General features: G+C 37.0%; 1 protein-coding gene across 10 annotated transcripts in view; it reads left to right on the top strand.

Moving 5' to 3' along the window:
* Positions 1-26920, top strand: part of CYRIB (CYFIP related Rac1 interactor B) — a 203044-nt gene that overhangs the window by 67070 nt on the left and 109054 nt on the right. For 7 of the 10 annotated variants that reach the window (XM_074202282.1, XM_074202279.1, XM_074202280.1 and 4 more), the window contains exon 1: positions 10557-10590. The exons of 2 other annotated variants lie outside the window; for them this stretch is intronic. Coding sequence is in view for 1 of the 8 variants with exons in the window: in XM_074202268.1 (XP_074058369.1) it covers positions 13770-13799 (30 nt within the window). In the remaining 7 variants the exon portion in view is untranslated. Of the gene's footprint in view, positions 1-10556; positions 10591-13754; positions 13800-26920 lie in introns of those variants that run through there. One more of the 10 variants, XM_074202268.1, reaches the window with a different exon arrangement.

Here is a 26920-nt window from a genome sequence, read left to right as displayed (position 1 = left end):
GTAGAAGAAAATGAGAGACAAGTGGCTCTCCAATTAGTGCCAAAAAAAAGAGGTGATGCTTATATACACAGTGAGTATATCATCATTCCATCTGTTGTCTCTTATTCCCTTCCCTCCTCTCTTAAAGTATGGTTCTCCTTGGACTCAAACCCCTCTCAAAGAGTCTGCTACCTTTTTTTGATATCTCCTTTCCTTCAAGTTAACTTTTTGTATTCACAGGATTATAGAAACACCACTGGAAAGGAAACGTTGAGGCCATCTAGTCCAACATTATTGTATTGAGCCTAGAAAGGTTAAATGACTTTCTTCATTCAATGCTTAGTACAACGCTTAATATACAATAATAAATGCTTGTTGACAGACATTGACAGGTAACAATTTGCAGAGTTAGAGTTTAGTTTAAGGTTCTCTGCCTCCAAAATCAACATTCTTTACTTGTCCTGGATAAAAATGAGGAAATGGAGTAGAGAGATGGTCTAACTTGGCCTGAGGTTCTCCTCCTGCCACAAGGACAGTTCTATCCGAAAGATCCTGGGCCTGCAGCTCTTTTCTTTGTTTTTTCTTTTTAATTTTTTTTTTAGTTTTTATAAGGCAGTGGAGTTAAGTGACTTGCCCAAGTCACACAGCTAGGCAATTATTATGTGTCTGAGGCTGGATTTGAACTCAGGTCCTCCTGACTCCAGGGCCTGTACTCTATCCACTGCTACAGTTCTTTTCTTACCAAATACTTAAATGAACCTAGTGAGCTTTTAGTTCTAGCACTTGTATAGGGTTCTATGTTAGATAACAGATAAAAGACATAAAAAAATACCTTGGAAAAATTGCCTTTTGTGAAGAGGCATTGTGATGACTCCTGTAATTGGAGTCTCTTTGGGAACAATTGTTTTCCATTTCCAGACTTTTGTTCAAGAAATTCCACCTTTTATAACAATTTTTTTAAACCAACCACAAATTTGTGGAAATTTCCTTTTCCAGGTTCAGGTGTTTTAGAAGAGAGAAAAGCAATAGTACCATGGTCAAATAATAATAAATCAAACTGAGTGGGAAGAAGGAGGAGGAGGAGGAGGAGGAGGAGGAGGAGGAGGAGGAGGAAGAAGAAGAAAGGAAGAAGAAACCATTTTTTGATTTTGATTTTTCTTCTTAATGCTGTTATTAGCATTCAAAATAATAGAATAACTGTTACATAATTGTATTCAGTGCCACTTTTTCCTGGGCCCAAGTTAACTTGTGTACAGTAAATGCAGCCTAGATTTGAAGAGTTTATTTAAAAATGGTGTGATTTTTAACTGAAACCACAGATGGATAGGCCACACTTGTTGACTCCTCTGGTTTCCTTCCTAACACACACACAGCCACCCTACTTACTGTACAGAACTGAGAAATGATTTGCTATAATTCATAGGTTAAATGATTTGGGGAAGTAATAGATGCACAAAGTCACCCTAAATAATCTATTTGTGTTCTACTTACGAATACTAGTCTTATTTTCACTCAAGATAGTTCTTCAATTAGGTATATGAAGTGTTTTTCCTCATAGCAAAAAGTAAAGGGTGGTGGTTATGGAGAAACTGAGTTTTCAGAGAAGGTGGAAAAGTCGGGGTGAGGGGGTGATGCACATTCAAAGGAAAAGCAGAGTTATAATAGGTCACCTGGTGTTTAAAGGTGATCATTTCCTTAGGACACAGAGATGCTGGAGGTGGCTGGGAACTTGTCCACCTGCAGCTCTTTTGTTGAGGGGGAAGCTAGAGGGCCAGGTTGGTTTCCTGGGGCAAGCATCAATCAGCAAGCAGTCACTATGTGCCAAACACTCTGCTAGATGTGAGATACAAAAGAAAAAAAAACAAAGTAATCTTTGCCCTTACATTTTATAAGGGGGGATGGGACATATAAGAAGATACAAAATATGTACAGAGTATAGAGATATGGACTGAGTTTGTGCTTCATTGAATTCCCAGGTGAGAAAAACTATCAAAGCAGTTCAATACCCTTCTCTACAATTTGTTGTCTTAGAGTGCTTTGAAGTTGCACTTACTCATGGTCACAGAGCTACTATGTGTTGGGGGAAGAACTTGAACCCAGAGCTTTGGTCTCCATCCATTATGTCACATTATCTTTCTAATAAAGCATATGCAAAGTAGATAAAAAGTAATTAGGTTGTGGGATCAGAAAAGACCACAGCCCTAGGAGGTTGTGTTTTGATCTGGACTTCGAAGGAAGTTAGATTCTAAGAGGTAGAGGGTGTAGAAAGTGTGAGGGATAGCAAGCAGGACAGTTTGGTTAGACCACAGAAGGTAAGGGATGTAATGTATAATAAATCTGGAAAGGCAGCATTGTTGTAAAAGCAGGATGTAAAGGATTTTCAATGCCACAATTAAGTGGATGATAGTGAAAAACAAGGTAGAAACAATGGCAATGCCTTGCTGAGGCAGACCCAGCCCTAGAAGGCAGCAGTCCTGCCTGAAAGAGCCCCTTTTCATCTTCAGGAAAAGCCAGGGCACCTACACACACACACACACACACACACACACACACACGTGTTCCAACATGAAATCAGGATCCAAAATTGAGAGAGAAACAAGTGAAACCAGTATAGTTTCTTCTCAGTTTAGACCACTTTAGTCCCATGGTTCTACTCTTAAAAAAATCTTTTTTCTTATGCAATGAATTTTCTTCCTGGTCTCATAAGAAATGTGGATATTCTTAGACCTGCCCTGATTGTTATGTCTGGCAAGTCCCTCCTTACCCTAGAATTTCAAAGGATCTGTGAGCTCAACAATGTGAGCATGCTCCACAGGAATCTTGAAAATAATATATCTGTACTTGACCAGTCTGATTCTTTATGGGGCTCCTCTAGGGTAATGAAAGGGTGTCAGGCTAATATCCTGGGACCTTCCTTGAATTTCTCTTAGTACCACAAGAACGGATTACTTATCAGTTATTTTTCAGTCTTGCCTCATGATCAGCCCATCTATTTTGACCACATATTTCTTGGATCCTGTCCTTGACATTGTTTTTCCAATAGATTTGCTTGCTGATAATGTGCTGCAGTCTGAATATACCTATCATGTACTTTTTTTGGTGATTGTTGTCCATTTGTATCATCTGTTGTTGGTGTTTGTTGTTCAGTTGTTTCAGTCATTTCAGATGTGTTTGAATCTTTGGGACCCCATTTGTTTGTTTGTTTCAGATACTGGAATAGCTTGCCATTTCCTTCTCCAGTTCACTTTTACAGTTGAGGAATGAGGAAACAGGGTTAAGTACTCATGATCACATAACTAGTAAGCAGCTGAGGACAGATTTGAACTAAAATAGTTGAATCTTCTTGACTCCAGGTTTAGCACTCTATCTAGTGGACCAATATGCATTATCTATCCAAGATACCAGTACTAATGAGCAAACTTTTTTGTTTTTATAACCACATGTCATTGTCAGGATATAAGGCATACTTCATCTATTTCATTTTTCTTATGTGGATAACTAGGTAAAAATCTCTGAGTGATTATCAATCTCTTTTACAAGTTTTGCAGTGTTCTAGGACTTTAATCTAAGAAGTTCCTTCTTACTAGTAAAGTTTCTAAATTTTTTTAAGGCTTTTTTTGCAAGGCAAATGGGGTTAAGTGGCTTGCCCAAGGCCACACAAGGCTAGGTAATTATTAAGAGTCTGAGGTCGGATTTGAACTCAGGTACTCCTCACTCCAGGGCTGGTGCTCTATCCACTGTGCCACCTAGCCGCCCCTAAAGTTTGGAGAAATTACTGAAAATCTAAGAGACTTAATTATTTAAAGTTGCCCTTTCCCCTAAGTACTACTTCTGAGAGGCCTTTGCTAATGACCTCTTCAGAAGTGCTCCTTTTTCAGAGAGTGGTTTTCTATGTGTCTTTTTTTTTTTTTGCAAGGCAAATGGGGTTAAGTGGCTTGCCCAAGGCCACACAGCTAGGTAATTATTAAGTGTCTGAGATCAGATTTGAACTCAGGTACTCCTGACTCCAAGGCCGGTGCTCTATCCACTGCGTTACCTAGCCGCCCCCTATGTGTCTTTTGCCTTGTAGTTATTTTTTTCTTGTTTCTCTAACCAGATTAGAAATTCCTTGAAGAAGTTTTACTGTGTATATGTAAGAATGCTTTCTGCATATGATGCATTTTCATTAACATTAAAAGTTCTCTATTTGCATCTGTTTCTTCCTTTACATTCTTTCCATCCATCCAAACAACTATTACTATCAGTGCTTGTAGGTACTAGGGGAGATAGAAAAATAAATACAATTTGCCTCTACCCTCATGAAATCTACAGTCCAATAACAATTGTACTTCCATTGGTGCAATGGATAGAGTACTAGGCTTGGAGTCCAAAAGACCTAGGTTCAAATCTTGCCTCAGCAACTTCTGGGTAAATCATTTAAAATCTCTAGGTCTCTCTAACCTATAAAATGAAGAGTTGGGATTTGATGGCCTCTAAGGCCCCTTACAGCTCTTGATTTCCAAGCTTATGATCTGGCCTCTGTCACATAAGAGCCAGGTGATTCTGGGCAAGTCCCTTAATCTCTCAGTGCTCCAGGAGACTCACTCACAATTGTTAAATAACAGACAAGTTGAGGATCTGTATAACTTGAGGGAATTTTTTACATTGGAAGATATTTTTTATATCAAGAATTTCCAACATCAATAAAATCACAGGCCCAGACAAGAAAAAGATGATAATTCACATTTTCTTATACTTCTTTACAGCCATTGGTGAAGTAGGTTTCATAAATTTAGCAAGAATCCCTGACTGTTGCTTATTATTTATGTGATCTTAGACAAGTCACATTCTTTCTAAGTCTGTTTCCATAACTGTCAAATAAGAGGGTTGTGTTAGACTCTTTCAGTTTTGCAACAGAAACTGAGGCTGATAGAGAACTCTCTCAATGAAAGGATTTGCTTAGTCACTCCACTAGCAAGTAGACAAACTTTAGTCTTCTGAGACCAAGTCAAGTACTGGTTTTGTGGCACCATGTTGTATTTTGTCACCTTTCTTTTCCACCAGTGTCTTCCTTTTTTTTTTCTGCTTTCTTTCTCAAACATGATGCTGATAAAATTGTATAGAAAAATAGATAAAATTTTCTCTTCTTTTTACTCATTAGTCAACTTCATGTATAGAATTCTGGGAGGATTTTCAAATAGAGATAATTATCAAATGATTTAATGTCTCTATTTTGCTATTCTACCTGAAGACAATAGGAGATAGATCTAGATGTCTTAAAATTCATTCATTCATTCAATAAATAAACATTTATTATGAGTATAGAGTGTGTATAGAGTACTTTGCTGGGAACTGGAGGAGACACAAAATGTAGATAAGACATACTCCTTAAGCTCATAGACTTAGTCTAGGAGGGAGATAAGAAAAAAACAATGAGCATTAAATAATTATGTATGTTGGAGTAGAGGGGTGGGAGAAGTGTAGAGATGAGCAAAGGCTTCTTTAAAAAAATATATTTTCTTTAACCTGCAATAACAACAATGACAATGACAAACAACTCTCTTTTCTCTCTCTCTACTTCTATTTTGGGGAAGAACCCAGATCATTTTCTTCAGATGGAATCAAGTTAGATATGGGTCCTTCCCCCTCAATTCCTTTTTCTTTTTTGGGGTGGATTAATTTTAATATTCTAACTTTTCCAATTATATGTAAAAACAATTTTTAACTTTCATTTTAAAAATAATTTTAAGTTACAAATTCTCTCCTATCCTTCTTCTTTTCCACACTCATTGAGAAAGGAAGCAATTAGATAAAGGTTTTACACATACACATACACATTATATATATATATATATATATTATATATATTCATGCAGAACATGCTTCCATATTAATCACGTTGTAAAATATTGACCGAAAAAATCCCAAGAAAAATAAAGTAAAAAACAAAAACAAAAACAAAAACAAAGCAATAGTATAGTTTAATATGCATTCAGATGCTATCAGTTCTTCCTCTGGAGGTGGATAGCATTATTCACCACAGAATTGTCTTGGATCTTTGTATTGCTGAGAATAGTTAAGTTATTCACAATTGATCATTATATAATATTGCAATTGGTGTATAAAATGTTCTCCTATTTCTGTTCACTTCACTTTGCAACCACTCATGTTAGTCTTTCCAGCTTTTTTCTGAAAAGATCTTGTTCATCATTTCTTATAAGACAATAATATTCCATCACAGTCATACATTACAACTTGTTCAACCATTCCTCAATTGGTTGACATCCTCTCAATTTCCAATTCATTACCATTACAAAAAAAGTTCTTTAAAAATTTGTGTACAAATAATTCTCTGTCTTTTTTTTTGTTTTTAATCTTTTTAGGATACAGACCTAGTCGTCTTGATGGATTAAAGAGTATGCACAGTTTTATAGCCCTATGGGCATAGTTCTAAATTACTCTTCAGAATGATTGGATCAATTCATAACTCTACCAACAGTATATTAATGTCCCAGTTTTCCCACATAACCTGAAACATTTCCCTTTTCTGTCATATTAGCCACTCTGATGGGTATGTAGTGGTACCTCAGAGTTGTTTTAATTTTCATTTCTCTAATCAATAGTGATTTAGAGCATTTTTCATATGACTATAGATAATTCTTCATCTGAAAAACTTCCTGTTCCCTTGACCATCAATTGCAGAATATTCCAAATCCCTTTTTCAACTTCCTTTTAGATAGACTGCCTGCAATCCATTAGGATGTAAGTCCTTGAGTGCAGAGACTATCTTTTGCATGTTCTTATATCCTTAGTGCTTAGATAATGTCTGATACATTAGTAGACATTTGGCTTGTTGACTGACTTTGGGAGCAACTTCCCTGGAATATCATGAAAGATTCTCTCAATGCTACCTGATTCTGTTTTATTCAAACATTTAATATGAGAGGGCTGCTCTAGGAAGGGTTTAGCCACAAAGATTTTAGTCTATCATGCCATTGGACACCCACTGAACAGAAACATTTTCTTTTGTTTTGTTTTTCCATTAAAGAGGATAATCTATCATGTATCTTGTTAGCTTTATCTGAAAGGAAGTTTAGAAAATTGGTTTTTGGAAGGCAAATTGCTTAAAATATCATTAGAATTATGGATCCACTACAGTCATTTGAAGGAATTGGGGATGTTGAGTGTGGAAAAGATATAACTCGGGGGGGGGGGGGGAGGGAATGTTGCTGCTGCTGCTGTTGTTGTTGATGATGATGATGATAACATCATAAGAAAGCTCACATTTAAACAGTGATTTAAGTAAGGTCTATGAAGCCCTTCTTTCCTTGCAAGATTAGTTGTCTACAATATTGATAGGGCAGTAAGTCCAGGATGACTTGATGACCTGGGCAGACTATCTCTAAACTTTGATTTTTATAGCTCTAAAAGTAGGAAAATGAACTGTAGGAGAAAGAACCCTGGGATTGGAGTCAAGGACCTGGTTTCAAATATCATGTGTGCTTAGTGTTTAGTACCTGTGTGACCTTTCTCATAATCTCTGCAAGACATTGTTTCCTACTATTTAAAATGGGGATCATTATTTGCTTTTTATTCCTAAAATTCCCTCCAAACTTTGACCCTTAAACTTAAGACTTGCTACCCTGAGGCTTATGGGTGACCCTGAGGACCCTCTCCCCCACTTCCAGGAACAATCCATCAGTAAACCAAATTACCTTTTAGCCAAGGCATTTCTTAAAAAGTATAGCAAAAATGTAGCTAGAAAACATTCTCCCCCCCCAAAAAAAAAACCTGAGATGTGTACTCTTCTATAAATATACATAGTATCAGTGGAAAGAATGAGCTCAGGCTTATAGAATAATAGTTGTGAAGCACATATGTAGGATATACATGTGGCAAAGGCAATGCACTTTTTCTGGTACTACAAGAAGTCCTGGAGGTCCTTTCTCTCTTTGCAAGATACTCAAGAATCTCCCCTTGAGGAAAGCATCTTTGCTGGATGGTTTGCTCAAATGACCTTCTAGGTTGACTCTCAATTGAGAGTTGGCTCTCTTTTCAGCTGCAAAATGTACTTTTCCTTTAAGTTGCATCTCTCTTTGAGTGACTCTTTTCTGTAGTGTTGTCTGTTATGAATGTGACTTTGTTCTGGGCAAGTTTCAGCTAGATGTCACAGCCAATGGGAGATAGGAGGGGAAGAAATTTACCCAGGAGAAATCTCCTCCACAAAACCTTTAGAGCTTACAAATGGACTCTTTTAAAGGAATGTGGGTTAGGGTTGCTCCCATATTTTTATCAGTCAATTAGACTGCCCCTTTCCATTAATTCAGAGAAAGGGGTTCATACTTCCTAAAGCGATCTGTAGCAGAGATCAATTCAGAAAACATTTTAAAGGATCGTGAAGGTACCTTTACAGTAAACTTAAGACATTTTAGTTACAAATCTGTATTTTCTGAGTTGGGAGTTTGGTAAAAAAGAAAAACCAACTTCCCTGCATAAAACAAAGAGGATATTTTATTGTTTTTCTTGTGCCTGGGAATTCCATTCTCTCCCTCCTCCAAACCATTCTTAAAGCCACTTCACAAATCCTCCTATGTATAAATCTGGTTATGCTACTCCTCTGCTCAGAATCCTTCAGTAGTTTGCATTGCACACAATCAGGGCTCAAGTTTCTTTGCCTTGGCATTCAAGACTCTCCACCATTTAGCCCTTCCCTTCTCCCACCCAAAGTCTCCTTCGGTATTTCAGGCTATTCCCTTTCACTTACCATATGCTCCAGGAAAACTAGACCACTCTCAATCCTCTTTATAAATTTCACCCTTTCCTGCCCTTGGGTTTTTCCTCAAATGCCTTAAAGTTTTTCTTCGTGTCTATTGAATTTTTTAATTCATATTTTAAAGCCCCACTTAAGTGTTTCATCTTCTGTGAAATCTTTTTCGCTTTACTCAAATTGATCATGAAATTTCCCCTAGTTTTCTGATGTTCTTAAAAATAATTTTATTTTATTTTCCAGAGTTTTTATTTTCTATTTCTCCTTCCCCTTAGAAAAGCAAAAAATTTTGTTGTTATAAACATAAACAGTAAAGCTGAATGAGTTCCTACATTGGCATCACTCCCTGTCCAAAAAGATGTTACTGTGGGCATTGAGTCCATCTCTACTAGGGATTGGGTAGCATTCCTAAGATCTTTAGAATTCTGAAGGTGCATTTATGTATTTTTTTATATTATACTTTGTGGTAGTTATTTGTGTGCCTGTCACATCCCTTGATATAGATTGAAGCTTCACAAACGTAGAGAGCTAAACTTTTCTTCAATCTCCTCAAATAAATTTCAGCAGAAACAAATGAAATACCGGGGAAAGCGCTTTGCAAACCTCCAAGTGCTACATCAGGGGGAATCTGGGTCCCCAGCACTGCAGTTTACTTTCTTTCTTTTTTTTTTTAAAGATTTTATTTTATTTTGAGTTTTACAATTTTTTCCCCTAATCTTACTTCCCTCCCCCCATCCCCCCCCCCCCCCACAGAAGGCATTCTGTCCGTCTTTACATTGTTTCCATGGTATACATTGATCCAAATTGAGTGTGATGAGAGGGAAATCACATCCTTAAGGAAGAAACACAGGATAAGAGATAACAAGATCAGTCAATAAGATAACGGTTTTTTTCTAAATTAAAGTGAATAGTCCTTGGTCTTTGCTCAAACTCCACAGTTCCTTCTCTGGATCCAGATGGAATGCTCCATTGCACTGATTGTTGCACTTACGGAATGAGCGAGTTGCACCCGGGAGCTTAGCTTTATTTTGATGTAGCCTCCTTGAGGGAGGGAGGGCTTCCATTTTTTAAATCCTCTGTTTTTATCAGGGGCTGGCACACAGTCGCGGCTTACTTAATGCCACGTGCATTAAGGAAGCCTGCAAATGCCCCTCGGAAAGCGCTCGTTAAGCGGCCAGGGTTTGCCGGGCCGTCAGAAGCTCTTCTTCCTGTTTAAGGTGAATGCGGGGCAGTCGATGCCCAGCCGAGGGGCCGCGCCCCCGGGGGAGGGCTCCGAGGCCCGAGGGCGGCTCGCCCGCTTCACCTCGGCGCGGTCCCTTTAAGAGGCGGCGGGGGCGGGAGGAAGCCGAGGGAGGCCCCGCCCCCGGCCCCGCCCCCGCCCCCGCCGCTCCCTCGCTCCGCGCCCGCTCGGCCCGACCACCTGTCTCCGGCGGCGGCTAAGCCCCGCCTCTTCCCCGACGGGGAGGGGGGAGGAAGGGAGGCGGGGAAAGAGCCGGCGGACAATCTACCTTGTGGGGCGCGGCGCATGCGCAGGGCCGGACAGGTCCCCGGCGTCCTCACTTCCTGGCATTCCCCCCTTCCCTCCTCCTCCCCCCCTGTACATCCGGGTCACTTGCCCTCTCCGGTCGCCGCCGCCGTTGCCGCCGCCTCCGCCAGCGCCTGGCTCGTAGCCGCTCCGCCACAGGGGCAGGTGCGGAGGGCTCCGGGCCCCGGCCGTCTCCGCTCCCCGGGGCTCCCCCTAGCGCCGCAGAGAAGCCGCCGCCGCCTCCGCCTCCCGCTCCCGCCGCCGCTGCCCCGCCGCCGCCGCCGCCGCCGGGGGAGGCTCGAGGAGCGGGGCAGAGCCGAGCCCGGAGCCCGGGGCTGCGGTGAGTGTGTCCTCCGCGGCGGCCCGCCCCTCCCCCGCCCCGGCGCCGCCCCCCCATTCATTCACCCGGCCCTCCCCATCCACCCCGCCCGTGACCCCCTTTCCGAGCCCCCTCGCACGTGGACCCCCCTTGGCCCCTCGCTCGCCCCCGCCGGCCCCGGCGCCTTGCTCCTCCCGCTACGTTCGGCCGCACCCCCTCCCCGGAGCCCCCGGACCTGCCCCTCGGAGACCCCTTCCTCTCGCGCCGCCCTGAGGGCTACAATTGCCCACCTCCTGCTCCTCCTCCACCTGCGCGCTCAGCCCCCCTTCCCTTCCCTCCTTTAAAAACACCCCCATTTTCTCGGACCCCCCCATTGCCCCCGTTCTGCCTTCTGATGCCCATCCCGCTAGGGTGTGGCATTCGGGTGTTTCCAAAACATATAATTTTACTGTAATGACCAAAAAACTCGTGGCACTCAGAGTCTGGTGGGAGAGGCCATTGATTTTTTTTTTTAACTTTTAAAAATATCACGGATGTCCTGACCCCATCAGATACCTGCCTGGAAGATTCTACTTGATTGAGTCCTTTCGGCTTGGAAAATCGGGCAGGAACTTCTTTATTTTAATTCGCCGCCGCTGTCGTTTCTAACTCTTCACATCTCTGTGACTGATGTACATACACCACGACCTGCTAATAGAAAGTGTTTCTTAGAGACTTTTAACAACATTTTAGTGTCCGGCCGGGTGCACAGCACTGTTGGAATTCATGAATATTCTCAGTGAACTAGCTGGCCATTCTGGGTTGCTCAGCTAAGTTTTTTGTATGGAACAATATTCTTACTATTAAGGATTTATGTTTACATTTCTCAATCTCCAGTTAGTTGATGGACCCCATACACACTTATACTTGAAAATAATACTTTCTTAGGGCATTATTGTAAGGGGGGAAAATGCACAGTTTTGTACACCATAGTTGGTGTACACTCAAAGGTTTCAATCAGTTGGACATAGGTAGACTTTATTATTGAAGGGAAGATTAGATTGATCTAAATGAAGTTATGTTATCTTTTTTAATTTTATAGTTATGTAACATTAAAAATAACACTTTAGGTCTGAAACTGCATGATATTTGAGAATCACATTATTAAAATCAGCAAGCAAAGTTGAACAGAATGACCATTTTTTTATGACTTTTCTATAGTCACATAATAAACTATCAGGAAATTCGTTGTCCTGAGGCATCTGAATAATTATTTATCTGCATATCTTAGCATTATTACATATTATGGCATTTTGAATGATCCAAAGATAAAGTTATGTTTTGAATCTCAAAAAGCCTAACAATTTTTTTGGGGGGGGGGAGGAAGAAAGGAAAGCAGCACACACATAGATGCACATACAGTGATAATTAAAAGATTCCATGGTTTAATTAGTGCAGGTCCTCTCCAGGGATTCAGATCAAAACCTTTTCTCACCTTAGTAGCTACGATTACCACTGACTCAATCAAGACAAATGAACATATAAATACATGACAACATAAAGGGATCTCCAGAATGTTGAGTGCTAAGGTAAGGAGATTGGTCTCAGTTTCAGTTAAACAATGTTTAAGAACTTAAATGCAAGGAACTGTCCCAGGCATTGTAGCAAAATAAGAGTCTTTTTCCCTCGAGAAGCTTTTGTTCTTTTGAGGAGATAACAACATCTAAGAAGATAAGTATAGCATAAGGGAAAATAAGTGTAGTATAAAGGAATTAAAGTGGAGAAAAGCACTGATGATTTAGGGGGTTAGGGGAGGTTTTCCAGTAATGACTTCACAGAGGAGGTTATAATCTGAGGTGATTCTTGAAAATTCTGGTAGGGTAGAAGACTAGGAGAGTACATCCAGACACAAGAGATTAGCAGGGAGATAGGAAATTGATTTTAAATTGAGGAATAGTTAGTTGATAAAAGAAGTAGTAAGAAATAAACTCAGGAAAATTGCAGGAGTTAGGTTGTTGAAGACCTTAAGTGCCATGTAAGGGGTTTAATTATATTTTAATATGTAATTGAAACTACTGAAGTTTTTTGAACAGGAGTGACACAGACAAATCTGTATCTTGTGAAAATTATTTTGACAGCTGAGTGGAGGGAGGATTGATTTGGAGAGAGGAAGATTCTGAAAGTAGGGACATCTATTAAGATAAAGGTACAATAGTCTAGGGAGATGTTGATGAAGGCTTGATCCTGGTCCATGTGTGAGGGTAGAGTTAAAAGGATGGATGAAAGAGAAATAATAATTCCAAAGTAGTAAATTTGGATGACTGGAGCATAGTTGGTGCCCTTAGTAGAAATAAGGTAAATTTGAACAAGAGAGTTTTTTTGAGTTTCTACTTTGCCCAGGGGTCTGCTGTATAAAAATGAAAATAGTCCTTGTTGTCAAGTACATTCTAATGGGAGAGATAAAAGAACAGTGGTGAGTAGAAAAGGGTTTTTTGGTCTGGAGAATCACAGGAGTGGTGACTAGAGAAATATTGGGCAGTCACTTTGTCTCACCCTTTGCTCTGGGGTTTGCAGCAGTAGTTTTGACAACTGTTTCTAGCTCCTATGGGTGGATACCTGGGGTGGGGGTTGGGGCAGGACAGATAGCAAGATGTCCTTCTTTACTAGATTCTAGTTTACTGACTCAGATGTGAAGCATAGTCTGGGATTGGCTAAATAGAGTGAGTTTATGTTCACTTTGTTCTAGTTCCAAAGCTAAGGGAATTAACTCATAATGAATGTTTTTTTGTACATAAGTGAGTTTTCATCCAGAAAGAGACTCATTCATGTTCAGAAGACTTTTGTTAATTTGTGACTAGTCATCAATGAAGAGTCACTGAACGTTTTTGAGCACAAGAGTGAGGTTCGTAACTATGACCAGAAACTGTGATGGTGCACAAAAATAAGGTCAGCACTGTAGTATGTGTAGGATAAATTGGATTCAGAAGAGACTGTACGTCTGTTGGCCTGATCCTCATTAGTTCAGATGAGTGGTAATGAGGACCCACATTTAGAAGGACCTTATTAAATTGTCTTGCTGACAGTAGAAATGGCAAGGAAGAATAATGAAATACATCACTGTCTTCAATAATAGCATTTTTAGAAGATCATTGCTCTAGAGAGCTAAAATTTATAAAATGATTCTTGATTATTGGCAAACTTGTTTTAACTGTGGTTCAAGAATGAACACCATCTCTGAACTATCTTTCAAGGTAAATATAATTTTACTGATAGATTTTTATTGAGTACTAAATAATTAGAAAAAGTTTTAAGAATACTGTATCTGACTTGGTGTAAACTTTTGTTCTTATAAAATATCATAGAATCTTGGTTTTTGTCTTTCATTATTGAGGAGGACTAAAACAACATCACCATGTTAGACAAATTACAATATATTTGATGTGACTGTTCAGACCAATACAAGCTCGGAATGTACTTCCTCAAGTCAGGCACAAATTGTCCACATGAACACTTGGGGTATTTATTCTAAACTTATGTATCTCACATTTCCTTTGAACTGCTTCCATTCTGCTATGCTCATAGAGCACAGCACCTTCTCTGATGAGGGCATGCCCTTGTGAATGCTTGCCCTTTATGAATTCTCCATAAAATAGTCTTTTTGGCAAGTGTATGTTTGGCATTTGAACAACATGGGCAGCCCATTGGAGTTGTACTCTCAGGAGTAATGTTTGAATGCTTGACAGTTTAGTTTGAGAAAGGATCTTTGTGTCTGATGTCTTATTCTTTCAAGTAATCTGCCAGGTAGAGAATATATAATATGTACATTAGTCTATAAATTGCTGGGCAGAAGCCAGATTTCTCAGATACTTAAGGAAGTGATTGTTGACCAAAGGATTAGTAGAAGTGTAGTCTATAAATTGATTCTACTTATTACGAAAAAGTTATCATTTAACAGTATACTTCATCCAGAGGCACAGTGGGATCAGCTTCATTGTAATAGGTAACAGGTAATATTTAACTCGATTCAGATTTTATTCTTCTGAACTGTCCAAGTATGAATTTCTGAATAAAAATATATCCAACAGATCATGTTGGATGTAGTTATTTTACTTTCTGGTTCCTAGATAATTTCTTTTTGGTCAGTGATGAATATGATGGAGATAAATTTAGCTATAAAAAAACAATATTCTTTATTATTTTTTTTAATCCAATCTCTTAAGTACCTCCTATTGCCCTAGACTTTGGGCATAATAAAAAAAAATAAATGTTTTCTTTCCTCAAGAAACTTCTCACAATAGAATTGTTTACATTTATATAGCATTTTCTAGTTACAATCTGCTTTATTGATAGTTCATTTGATCCTCAAAAACTATCCTAAGGAATCCATAATGTGTAAAGTATCATCTCCATTTTATCAATGTAGAAAGTGAAGTTTAGAAAAATTAAAGTCTTGCCCAAGGTCACATAGCTAAGAAATGTCAGAGTTCAATTTTTAACAGAATGTTTATTTAGCTTTAAAATGACATATTATCAGCAGGTTGAAATTGTTCTTTATTCCAGTCCTAGCTTTTCCCAGTTTCAGAATTTTACATGTTGTTTTATTTCCATATGTATAATGCTACTCTTAAAATTGCTTTTTTTTTTTTTTGCAAGGCAATGGGGTTAAGTGGCTTGCCCAAGGCCACATGGCTAGGTAATTATTAAGTGTCTGAGACCAGATTTGAACCCAGGTACTCCTGACTCCAGGGCCAGTGCTCTATCCACTGCACCACCTAGCTTCCCCGATAAAATTACTTTTTAATAACTATATACCTATTAATTCAGTTGAAGAAACAATTTATATCAGAGGATTATTATATATTATTATTGTTTGCTTCTTTGGGGAAGTCTTTGAGCTGGTGTAAAATGAGCTCTATAAGGTTTTGATATATTTTGGCCTCTTTAACTTTATTGTGTATTTAATTTGTAGCTACCATAGAGATTGTGGAACTGGATAAGCAATTAACTTTCCATTTGACATTTGAAAGGAAACATCATAAGAGTTTGAAATTTTAAAATCTTAATACTCCTTATTAGTTCTCCAGACTGCTGTCATCCAGAAAGGGGGCGGGGGGAAGGTTAGGTCATTACAGCCTTCCAAAACTGTGGCATAACTTTTGGAAGAAGCTTGATCTTTGCTTTTACAAATACTTACCTTGCAAATGTTGAAGGTTAGTAATGTGTTACCTGTCATCTTTGTCTCCTTTGGGGAAAAAGTCTATTGAAATGTCATTAAGTTTTGTTTTTGAACTTACTGATTTGAAACAATGCCGTGCTGCAAGCAGAACTGGTATTTGAAATATGTATGTTGTCAGCATTTGTAAACAGTATTAAAGTGAAATTTTTTTCATGCTGTTGAAGTTGTTAAAAGTCAACATTAAAATCCTTAATACAAGAGTTTACTTAGTAATCAATCCTTTTCATCAAAGGTAGTATAATTTTTAATTGAATGAATTAGTGCTAATATCTGAGAATGTAAAAATGAGAATTCTCTGCTGCTGCATTTTCTAGTAATATTATACAGGACAAAATAGTGATTTCTAGATCCTATGAGCTGATGGTTTTGCATACTTAAATTTATAAAGCAAAATGTCATTTTATAGAGCTATCGCTTATATTACAATTTTATTATTAGGCATTTTATTACAGCAATTAAGGAATGTTTTTTTTTTTTAACAGTCTTCTTGGTGCCAGGTTCTATGTAAGACTATGGAGATACAAAGAGAAAAATGATACAATCTGGTCTCTTGAGGAGGGAAACATTTGGATAGCAGAGACAAGGTGTTATGCCTTCCATACGTCTAGTATAATCGCATTGCCTTTCTTAAGTACCTTAAGAATCTTCGATGGTATTTCAACTGCCATGTTGTTATATGTTGCCAGAAATTTTATTATTTAGGCAGACTTTGTGGTAAACCTTTGTTGTGTTGTTCTTGGTAAATACTAAATTTTAGGATGACTTTTTTCTGGGTTACCCAGCACATTCTACTTTCTTTCATTTGTTGTGTACTTGGGGAATTGAAATTGAGTTTAATATTAGCACTAAGGGAAACAGTTTAGGACCTTATTAAACCGGGGTGGGGGGGGACAACTTATCCTGTAGTCAACTAAAAATGAGTTTTACACACACACACACACACACACACACACACACACACACACACCCTCATTACTGCATAGATAACAAAGTTGATCATGTGCTGAAATGACATTTAGGATTCATTAGCAGATTTATTTTCCTTTTTTTCTAATATTGAAAGTAAATTTATGCAAGATGTTAACTAAATTTATTTTCAGTATTGAATTGGTGTAAAAAATACAGTGGTAAGGACACTTCTTACTAGGAATTGGACATGCTGTTCTCTGTCTTTAAAATGGGCTTGTCCTTTTTTGTGTGAGTTACAAAAATTTAGTGGAAACAAGTGATGATATGGGGAAATCCTGGACTTGGGCAGAGAGTATTAAGATTCCAAAGATCTGGGCTTGATCTACCACTACTATTTATTACCTATGAACCCTTGAGCTTTCAGCCTATCTGGAACTGAGCTTCTCTTATCTGTGAAATGAGGGGTTTGAACAAGATGATCTCAAAGGTCTTTTCCAACTCGTACATCTTATGATTGCCTTAAAAAATGAATGCCACTACTTCTTGCTACTCAAGTATCTTGACTACAAGCTAAATTTAATATTTCTAAGCAAAAGCATTGTCACCTCCTTTACCTCATCCCTCCCTTCTCTCGTGCTTAAACCACATTGACTTAGTCAAAGATATATACATATATATATATCTTTTGAATTTTTTCTGCAGCTAATATCTGCTAATGTGGATAATCAAGACTTTTAATACAATATATTCAATGTGGTAAAGTAATTATTGTAATATGCATGTGCTATTTTTGTTTCTTGCAAGTCAATGGGGTTAAGTGACTTGCCCATGATCACACAGCTAAGTAATTAAGTGTCTGAGGTTGGATTTGAACTCGGGTCCACCTGACTCTAGGGCCAGTGGTCTACCCACTGAGCCACCTAGCCGCCACATGTAATATGCATGTTTAACAACTAAAAGGTGTACTCAGAAAATAGAGATTAAAAAGTCTAACATACAGAATCCTGATCTTGTCATATAAGGTTTCATCATGATAGGGTTATAGTCTGTCATTGTTATATGTCTTTTTCTTACTGGTATAAATGTGTGATTATAGTCACACTGGAGAAGTTTAATGACATTTTTTTTTCAAAAAGTAAATAGCAACATGTTCAGACAATCCTGGGTGAGTCAGGAATGAGATGAGTGTACACTGGTTGTACTAAGAATTGTAATTAAATTAAGATTGTTTCCAAGCATGAAATAAGCTCACCTAGCTGAAATTATGACTGCTGGGTATATGATATTTCTTTGCTTTGTCTGATTTGATTACATCAGTATATGCTTCTTTGCTTTATCAGCTAAGGACAAACCTATTTAAAAGAGAATTTTTTTTTTTTTATAACTTTTGGATGTTCAAAATTTTGTATGATTGTTATAAGACAAGTTTAGAATCATCATTAATATATTTTACTGATGCCTTTTTACAGAACTATCACTTAACAATGACTCCTCCTCCCTCCCCCATAGGGAGAGCCTTTTCCTTTTGTAACAAAGAAGTATAATTAAGCAAAACAGACTATCACATTGGCTGTCCACTTCTCTGTAGAAAAGAGGGAGGCATTCTTTGCTGCTGGTATTCTGAAGTGGATTGTTCAGAATTCTGTCTTTCAGTTTTGTTCTCCTTTACCTTATTGGAGTCATATAGATAATTTTCTTTGTTCCAGTCTTCTTCAGTTTATATAAGTTTTCCTAGTTTCTTGGAATTCTTCATATTTGGCATTTCTTAAGATATTTATTATTTCTTAAGATTTTCGTTTAGCCATTCAATCTGCTTGCACCCAGTGTACTTCTGTATATTTGCTTCCGCAAAAGTACTACTATAAATATATATAAGTATATCCTAAGGGCATAATTTTTCTTGTCAGTTTTTTTCTTTTCATAAGTAGTTTTTATTATAAAAAATCAAATAGGGTTGGCTAGGTGGCGTAGTGGATAAAGCACCGGCCTTGGAGTCAGGAGTACCTGGGTTCAAATCTGGTCTCAGACACTTAATAATTACCTAGCTGTGTGGCCTTGGGCAAGCTACTTAACCCCATTTGCCTTGAAAAAAACCTAAAAAAAAATCAAATAAGCCCTATTTTCTTCATTCACACAACTTCCACCCTAGTTCAAGTCTTTATTATCTGTCTTTCTCCTGGATTATTTCAGTAATCTGTTAAGTGTTCTCCCTGCCTTAAATCTTTCCCATAGGAAGCAAAATGATTTTCTTGAAGTGCAGATTTTACCATGTCATAGCCCCATCAATAAATTCCCAGTGACTCCTTATTGTTTCTCAGGCAGAGATGCTTAACCTGAGAGTCTATGAAATCAAATATATATAACTTTTTAGTATAATTATCTTCTTTGTATTTATATTTCCTTTGTATTTTATTTTATGCATTTAAAAACTTTTGAGTTCTTAATCCCTGAGAAGTGATCCAAAAACTTCATTAAACTGCCAAAGAGATCCATGACAAAAAAAAAGTTGCAGAACCTCAGTTCTAGAATCAAATGCCAACTTTTCTATTAGGGATTTGAAGTTTTTCACAATCTATACCTTCTATGCTTCCACTCTTCTTATATTCCCATATATACTGCATGATTCAAACATATTGACCTACTTGTCCTTCTTAACTATTTGCCTTTGCATTGCTTGTCTCTTTGCTTCCTTCTATCTAAACTCTACCATAAACTCTTTAAGGATAGCATCTATTTTTTTCCTTTGTATTTCTTTTTTTCCTTTTTCCTTTCTCTTTTTTTGGGGGGTAAGGAGACAGTTGGTTCACATGATTTACCCAGCTAGTAAGTCTCTGAGGTCACATTTGAACTTAGATCCTCCTGACTCCAAGGCCAGTGCTCTAGTCACCATGCCACATAGCAGCCCCTTTTTATTTCCAGTGCTTAACACCGGGCCCTACTCATAGGAAGTCCTTAATAAATGCTAATTGACTGATGAAAATTTTTTTTCCTCCTATCAAGGGACACACATTTTTCTAAAAAAATTTTAAAGTGTTAGACTCTTTTGTTTTTTTATTTTTAAATAATATTTTATTTTTCCTGTATAATGAAAAGGCAGTTCCTACCATTCTTTTTTTTTAAATTTTGAGTTCCAGATTTTTTCTCATCTTCCCTCACCTCCTTCCCTCTCTTAAGATAGTAAGCAATTTGTTAGATTTTTACATGTTCAACATGCAGAATATTACTATATTATTCATGATGAGAAAGAAGACACAGATCCAAAGGGAGAAATATAAGCTAGGGAAAAAATACAGAAAATGAAAAATTGTATTTTTTGATCTGCATTCAGATACCATCAGTTCTTTCTCTAGTGGTGTTTAGCATTTTTTCATCATGATTCCATTGGAATTGTCTTGAATTATTATGTTGTTGAGCATAGCTAAGTCATTCACAGTTGATCATCATACAGTATTATTGTTACTGTGTAAACACAATACTCTCCTGGTTCTGCTCACTTCACTTTGTATCAGTTCATTTAATTCTTTCCAGGGTTTTCTGAAAGCATAGTGTTCAACATTTCTTATAGCACAGTAATATTCTGATATAATTACATACAACTATTTTGTTCAGCAGTTCCCCAATTTATGGGCATCCCCCTCTTTTACAATTCTTTGCCACCATAAAAAAGAGTTGCTATAATTATTTTTGTTCAAAAATACCTATTTTTGATCTCTTTAGGATATAGACTTAGTAGTGGAATTTCTGGTCAAGGGGCATGCATAGTTTTGTAGCCTTTTGGTCATAGTTTCAAGTTTTAGTTGGGTTGAATCCATTCATAACTTCACCAGCAGTGCCTTAGGGTCCCAGGTAAAATAACTTGAAAAAATTTTGGGCAAAGTGGCAAGATTTTAAATTTTAAATTATAATTATAATTACTTGTGTTATATGTATTAAGAATTTAAATTTTAAATGTATTTATTGGTTAGAATCTTTTAAAAAAATCTGTGGCAGAGTACCAAGTATTGAAATTAATCAGAGTGTGTAATTTTTGTTGTCTTTGAGTAGGGAATATTAGGGTAACCATCTTGCTAAGGTAAGCACTCAGCCTTAAGGTTCCAGTCAACTGGAAAATAGCCAGGAAGGCTGCATGAACCTTCTCAGCAGCTTACATTTGTATTTAGTGTATGCCAAAGTATATACTTCCTATTCTATAATTGTCTGAATTCTGACTAACAATTGAGAATGGTTCATTTGAATTGACCAGATTAAAAATAAATGTATGCTCCTATTTTTGAAAAAACTGATGTGCAGAACAGAGGACCAAAATAGTCAAAATACATATAATTCAGGGTGTGGTTCAAAGGGACCCTGTGTTGTATATTTGTTGGGCGAATGACTATGTGTTGACACTTCCAATTGGATGACTTTTACTGAGTGGATAGGAAACCACTATTAATCTTAAACAGTTGTGGACTTCTGGTATACCCGTCTACTGTGACAATACATATGATTCAAGAGATATTTCAGTATTCTTGGTTGTTAATTTTTTTTGCTCCAATTTCATGCCCCAGCTTTCATTTTTTATTCGTTTTATTTGTCTAGTCTTGGTAAATACATATTAATGTCTAATTTTAATTAATAATTTGAAATATTTTTGACCAGTATTCTGGTCATTTTATCAAAATATATTTGAATGGGAGTCAAATTGGAGAAGTAGATAGTACAGATTTATTCCCCCAACACAGTTCTTAGAAAGATCTAGAGTAGATGTGTCAACCTCACCACCCTAACAGAGCCTGAACCAGATCACAAATGAACTAGATTACCAAAATGTATCTGGGAAATTTTAACAACATGAATAAAAATACATTATAACATAGATAATTTATGCTATCTACAGTAATTGATTTTGTTTTCATTTCTATTTGAGTTTGATTACACTGATTTAAAAAACTCAATAGACTGGATTCTGATTTGTAAATCTAAGAAAAAAAAATTTCAAATAGTTTTTCCTTGCATGAGCCCAGCCCAGATTCTATGAGAAACATTTTAGTATCCCAGAACTGAAAAGAGTACTGAAGAGATGCATCAAAGCATGGTGGCAAAAAAGTGATCCCAGAGGATTCCCAAAGGAGATCAGAGATCTACTCACTTCCCCTGTTCTGGGCTGCAGATTTAAGGGGAGACTCAATATGGGCCCCTGTGCCCTGGGGATGGCATTTTGGAGTAGGGAGGACAACCAGGGTTGCTATATTGTGTACAGAGCAAAGAACTGGTTCAGCAGCAAGTAGCAACTGTGTGTCTCTTTTACCATAGACTTGTTATGATCCTCAGACCTAGACCTGGGTCAGGAACTTGCTAAGCTCAGCCCCTGAAGGTAGGGGAGTAGAATTTACCCAGAATTGAATCACTTCCGGAATCACTGAAAGCTTAGAGATCTCCATCCTAAGCTGTCTCTGAAATATTGGTATACCACAACACAACACTTAAGTATTTCTAAGAAAGAATCAGAATGATTGAAGAGGATAAAACTCAGTTTAGATATTTTCTCCAGAACTGTGTGGAACTTGACACTAACATAATCTAGTCAGAAAGTAGATTGGAATAATGAACAAGGAAAAAAAGAATCCTACCAACCTATCAATACCATTTAGATATTAGAAACATTCAAGGCACCAAATGACATAGAGAATGACTCTAAAACATCTATATGTAAAATCTCAAAGAAAAAGGCAGCTTGGAGACAATAATTCCTGAAAGAGATGCAAGAGTTTTTTTTTTAAATGCTAAAGATGATTTTAAAACCAGAATGGTAGAGGAAAAAAATAAAAAAAAATATAGCGATGGAAGAAAGATTTAGAAAGACAATTAACATCTTTGGAACAAGAAATACAAAACCTTACCTAAACTACAAACCTCTTGAAAATTAGAATTGATCAAATAGAAGCTAATGACTATGTAAAACATAAACAAATATCAAAACAATTAAAATACTGAAAAAATGCCAATTTCATGGCAAAAATCAGTTGAACTGGAAAGCATGTCAAGGAGGATTAATTTTAAGAATAATTGAACTGAGAGCTATGTCCAAAAAAACCTAGACATCACAGTTCACAAAATCATAAAAGAAAATGACCAGATTTTTTAGAATCAGAGGTTAAAGTGGAAATAACAATCTAGTAATCATCTCCTGAAAGAAATTCCAAAATGAAAACTTTAAAGAATATTGTAGCCAAAATCCAGAGCATCCAGATAAAAAAAGAGAGAAAGATATGCAGGCAGTTAGGAAGAAAGAATTCAAGTAGGGAGTAGTCATATTAAAGATCACACAAAATTTAGCAGCCACCACAGAACAGGAAGACAAAACTTAGAAACTATGTTCCAGAAGGCAAAATATCTACACTTCTAGCCAAAAATAACTTAACTAGCAAAACTGATCATAATCCTTCAGACAGAAAAATGAATTTTAGTGAAATAAAGAACTTCCAAACATGCCTGATAAAAGAACTGAACTACTTAGAAACTTTAAAATACAGATGCAGGAGTCAAGAGAAGCATAAATAGGTAAACATGAGCAAGCAATCATATGGGACTAAATAAGGACAAATGCTAATATTGGGAGATGATAAATATATTTACTCATAGCTCTATTGTCATCAGGGATTAAAGAGGAATTCTAATTATATAGCCATCCTGAGAGGGATTCTTTGAGGTTTTGACACTCTTTAAAGAATAGAAAGAAGAATACCCTGAGGGGGTGGATTAGGAGGTAGGATGGAGAAAATTTTCTCATAATTTGGGGGCTCAAGAAGAAGCCTCTATAAAAAGGAAGAGGGGTAGGGAGAGGGTGATTCTTAAATCTCATTCATCTGAATTGACCAAAGAAAGAAACCTCAATCTCTATCTCTCTCACTCTCTCTGTCTGCCTTTCACATATTCCCCCTACCCCCATCTCCCTCAAACAAAGTTATACCTGAGCAGAGAAACAGTAGTGAAAGGGGTTAATAGAAATGGGAGAGGGGGTGAATAAGAGGTTGGATAGATTGTCTAGTTATAAAGGAAAAACAAACTCATAAAGACAGGGCAGGATATGAAGGGAAAATATAAGGTGTAGAGAAATACACAATTAACATTAATTGAATGTAAATGAGATAAACTCACTCATAAAATGTAAAAGAAGAACAAGGTTTTCTTAAGACAGAATCCAATAATATGGTTATAAGAAACACTTAAAACAGATCAGCTGAAGTAAAAAAAAAAAGGCAGGGCCAGTAATCATGCCAGATAAAGCAACACAAAAACAGCTGATTAAAATTGATAAAGAGGGAAATTCCATTTTGCCGAAAATTCAGACTTTTTTTTTTGGCAAAGCAGTGAGGTTAAGTGACTTGTCCAAGGTCACACAGCTAGGTAATTATTAAGTGTCTGAGGCTGCATTTGAACTCAGGTTATCCTGATTCCAGGGCCACTACTCTATCCACTGCGCCACTTAGCTGCACCAATTAACAGACGATACTAAACATACATCTGCATAGCATTTAAATTTTAAAAGTAAAACAACTGAGGGTAATAAGAAATACACAGTAAATAAAACTTAGTGGAGGATCGCAATTTGCCCCCTCAGACCTATGTAAATCAAGCCAAAAAATAAATGAAAAAGAAATGAAGCACCTGAATAGAATTTTAGAAAAGTTAAGATATGATAAACTACTGAAAACTGTAGAATAAAAAGTATACCTATTCTGCAGCTGTGTATGGTTTCTTCAAAAATATTTACCATGTACAAGGGGACAAAAAAAATCTTTGCAAGCAGATTCAGAAAAGCGGAATACTAAACACATCTTATCAGACCATAATTCAATAAAAATTAACTAAATCGGAGAGCTGCTGAGGAAATGATTACAAAAATGAGAAATTGCATTTTAAAGCTTTGTTTTCAAAATATGATTTGGGTTTACAAATAAAATGTTACAATGAAATCATGGTTTTGTGAATATCAAATGAAATATTCGCACATAAGTAAGCACTTAATATAACCTTGTTCTCTTTCCTTCCCTAGTCTATGTTCATCTTAATGTTTCACCAAATTAAGTGTAACTTTGTAAATTAAAGTAGATCTTTTGATTTCATTGCTTCATGCATGATCTGATTGCTACATACAACTCCTGGAGGAGGAAGCTTCTACTGCTAATGCAGATCATAGCCTTCTTTGTAGTTTATTGTTTTAAACAGTTGCCTGAAGCACTAGCATTTGTCTGGGAGCTGTATGGCTAGTTTGTGTCTGTTGCTGCACTTGAACTCAGGATAGCTGTACCTATTAATAATAATCTTATTATATCTATTGATAATAAAGCTATGTAAATTTTTGTATAATAACTATTTATTCTTAAAGGACTATCCTAATCTGAAGTCATTAGAGTAAAATATGGCAGTTAGAAGAAATCTGGGTCTTAAGGTGATCATTATTGCAGACCTGGTCTACTACTTGACTACTTTAACAATTTTGGAAGTTATTTGGCAGAGATAGGAAGAGACAGCTAGGATTCCTATATTCCTATAATTTGTGCTGGGGCCTTGTTTCCATATACTTTTACCTACTTTCTAACTACAATTTTCCATCCTATTCCTATTGATCACAACAAATTCATTAGTAACTAATTTGAAGAAATAGGTAACTTAATTCTTATAACAATAATGAATGTATTCTAGTGCTGTAACTGTACTCTAACATGCAAAAGTTGACATAGCTGGATGCCTCATTTGTTAATGGTACTATATCCTTTTACTTTTCATTTTTATATATACTTTTTCTTCTAAAGGTTTAATTTGCTTCTAGTTTTGAACTTTTAATAACCCAACAGTGAGAATTTACTTTTAAAAAACTATAGTCATATTTTTGTTTTGTTTTGAGCATTGAAGAACAAGAAAGGGTCTCCCTTTATGTTTTTAATTCTTATTCCGTGGATTGAGAGAGTCCATAGCTTTTGTCTTTCATCTAATTGACTCACTGGAAATTTCAGTCACTTTTGTAATAATAAAAAGATTTGCTAAGTGATGTTTCCCAGGCCTCTAGAAACAGAAGATGAAAATCAAAACTACAAATTGAAAAAATGAAGCAAAATTAATTTTTTTTCTGTGTATGTGCTTTAAGCCTTCAAACAAAGTTAATACAGGAATCCAGGTTTATCTTTGCAGTTTTCTTTTTCTTTTTTGGTTTTTGCAAGGGAAATGGGGTTAAATGGCTTGTCCAAGGCCACACAGCTAGGTAATTATTAAGTATCTGAGGCTGGATTTGAACTCAGGTACTCCCTGAGTCCAGGGCCAGTGCTCTATCCACTGCACCACCTTGTGGCCCCTATCTTTTCAGTTTTTATAAATCTCTTAGATATTAGATAAAACTGTTGACATTTTGTAATAATCATTTTAGAACCAGTAACTTTACTTATGCACGTGTGATGTTGAACTGTTATTAGCAACAATTCAGATCTTATTCTCACAGCTTTATGAAATTGTTTCTTGATAAATTTTAATTTTTTTTTATTCTATTGTACAATATTACCCCAACTTTCTGATCTTGGCCATCCTCTTTCCTTAGAACTGGATGACTGGTAAAACTGAATAGGAAGCATATTTAATGCCTTGGTAGAGAGAGGATATATTAAAGAGGCAGATACATTTTTTAATAGGCTTTTTGTAAGGCAAATGGGGTTATGTGGCTTGCCCAAGGCCACACAGCCAGGTAATTATTAAGTGTCTGAGGCTGGATTTGAACTCAGGTACTCCTTACTCCAGGGTGGGTGTTCTATCCACTGCGCCACCTAGCTGCCCTTGGCAGATGCATTTTCAGACATGGTCAGGAATACTGCCCAAGGAACTATTCCCTCTGTAGATTTGTCTCAACTACTCCTGGAGGTGGTGGTATTAGTAGTAGTAGTAGTAGTAGTAGTAGTAGTAGTAGTAGTAGTAGTAGTAGTAGTAGTAGTAATAGTGGTGGTGATGGTGGTGGTTGGTAGTAGTAGTAGTAGTAATAGTAGTAGTAGTAGTAGTAGTAGTAGTAGTAGTAGTAGTAGTAGTAGTAGCTGTCCTTCCATTTAGTAGACCATGATATCAGAAAAGTGATGTCAAGACTTGAATATAACATTGATTAAAGTGAGGGGAACATTGTGTAAAGACACCATTCTTGCTATTCCATGTGAGTCCATGGTCTTACATAGTAAGATGAGGATGGTTGGTGATCAGTAGGAGGCT

This window comes from Macrotis lagotis, chromosome X (assembly GCF_037893015.1).
Source record: "Macrotis lagotis isolate mMagLag1 chromosome X, bilby.v1.9.chrom.fasta, whole genome shotgun sequence".
In the NCBI taxonomy this organism is placed as follows: domain Eukaryota; kingdom Metazoa; phylum Chordata; class Mammalia; order Peramelemorphia; family Peramelidae; genus Macrotis; species Macrotis lagotis.
This window is presented reverse-complemented; position numbering and strand designations above follow the sequence as displayed.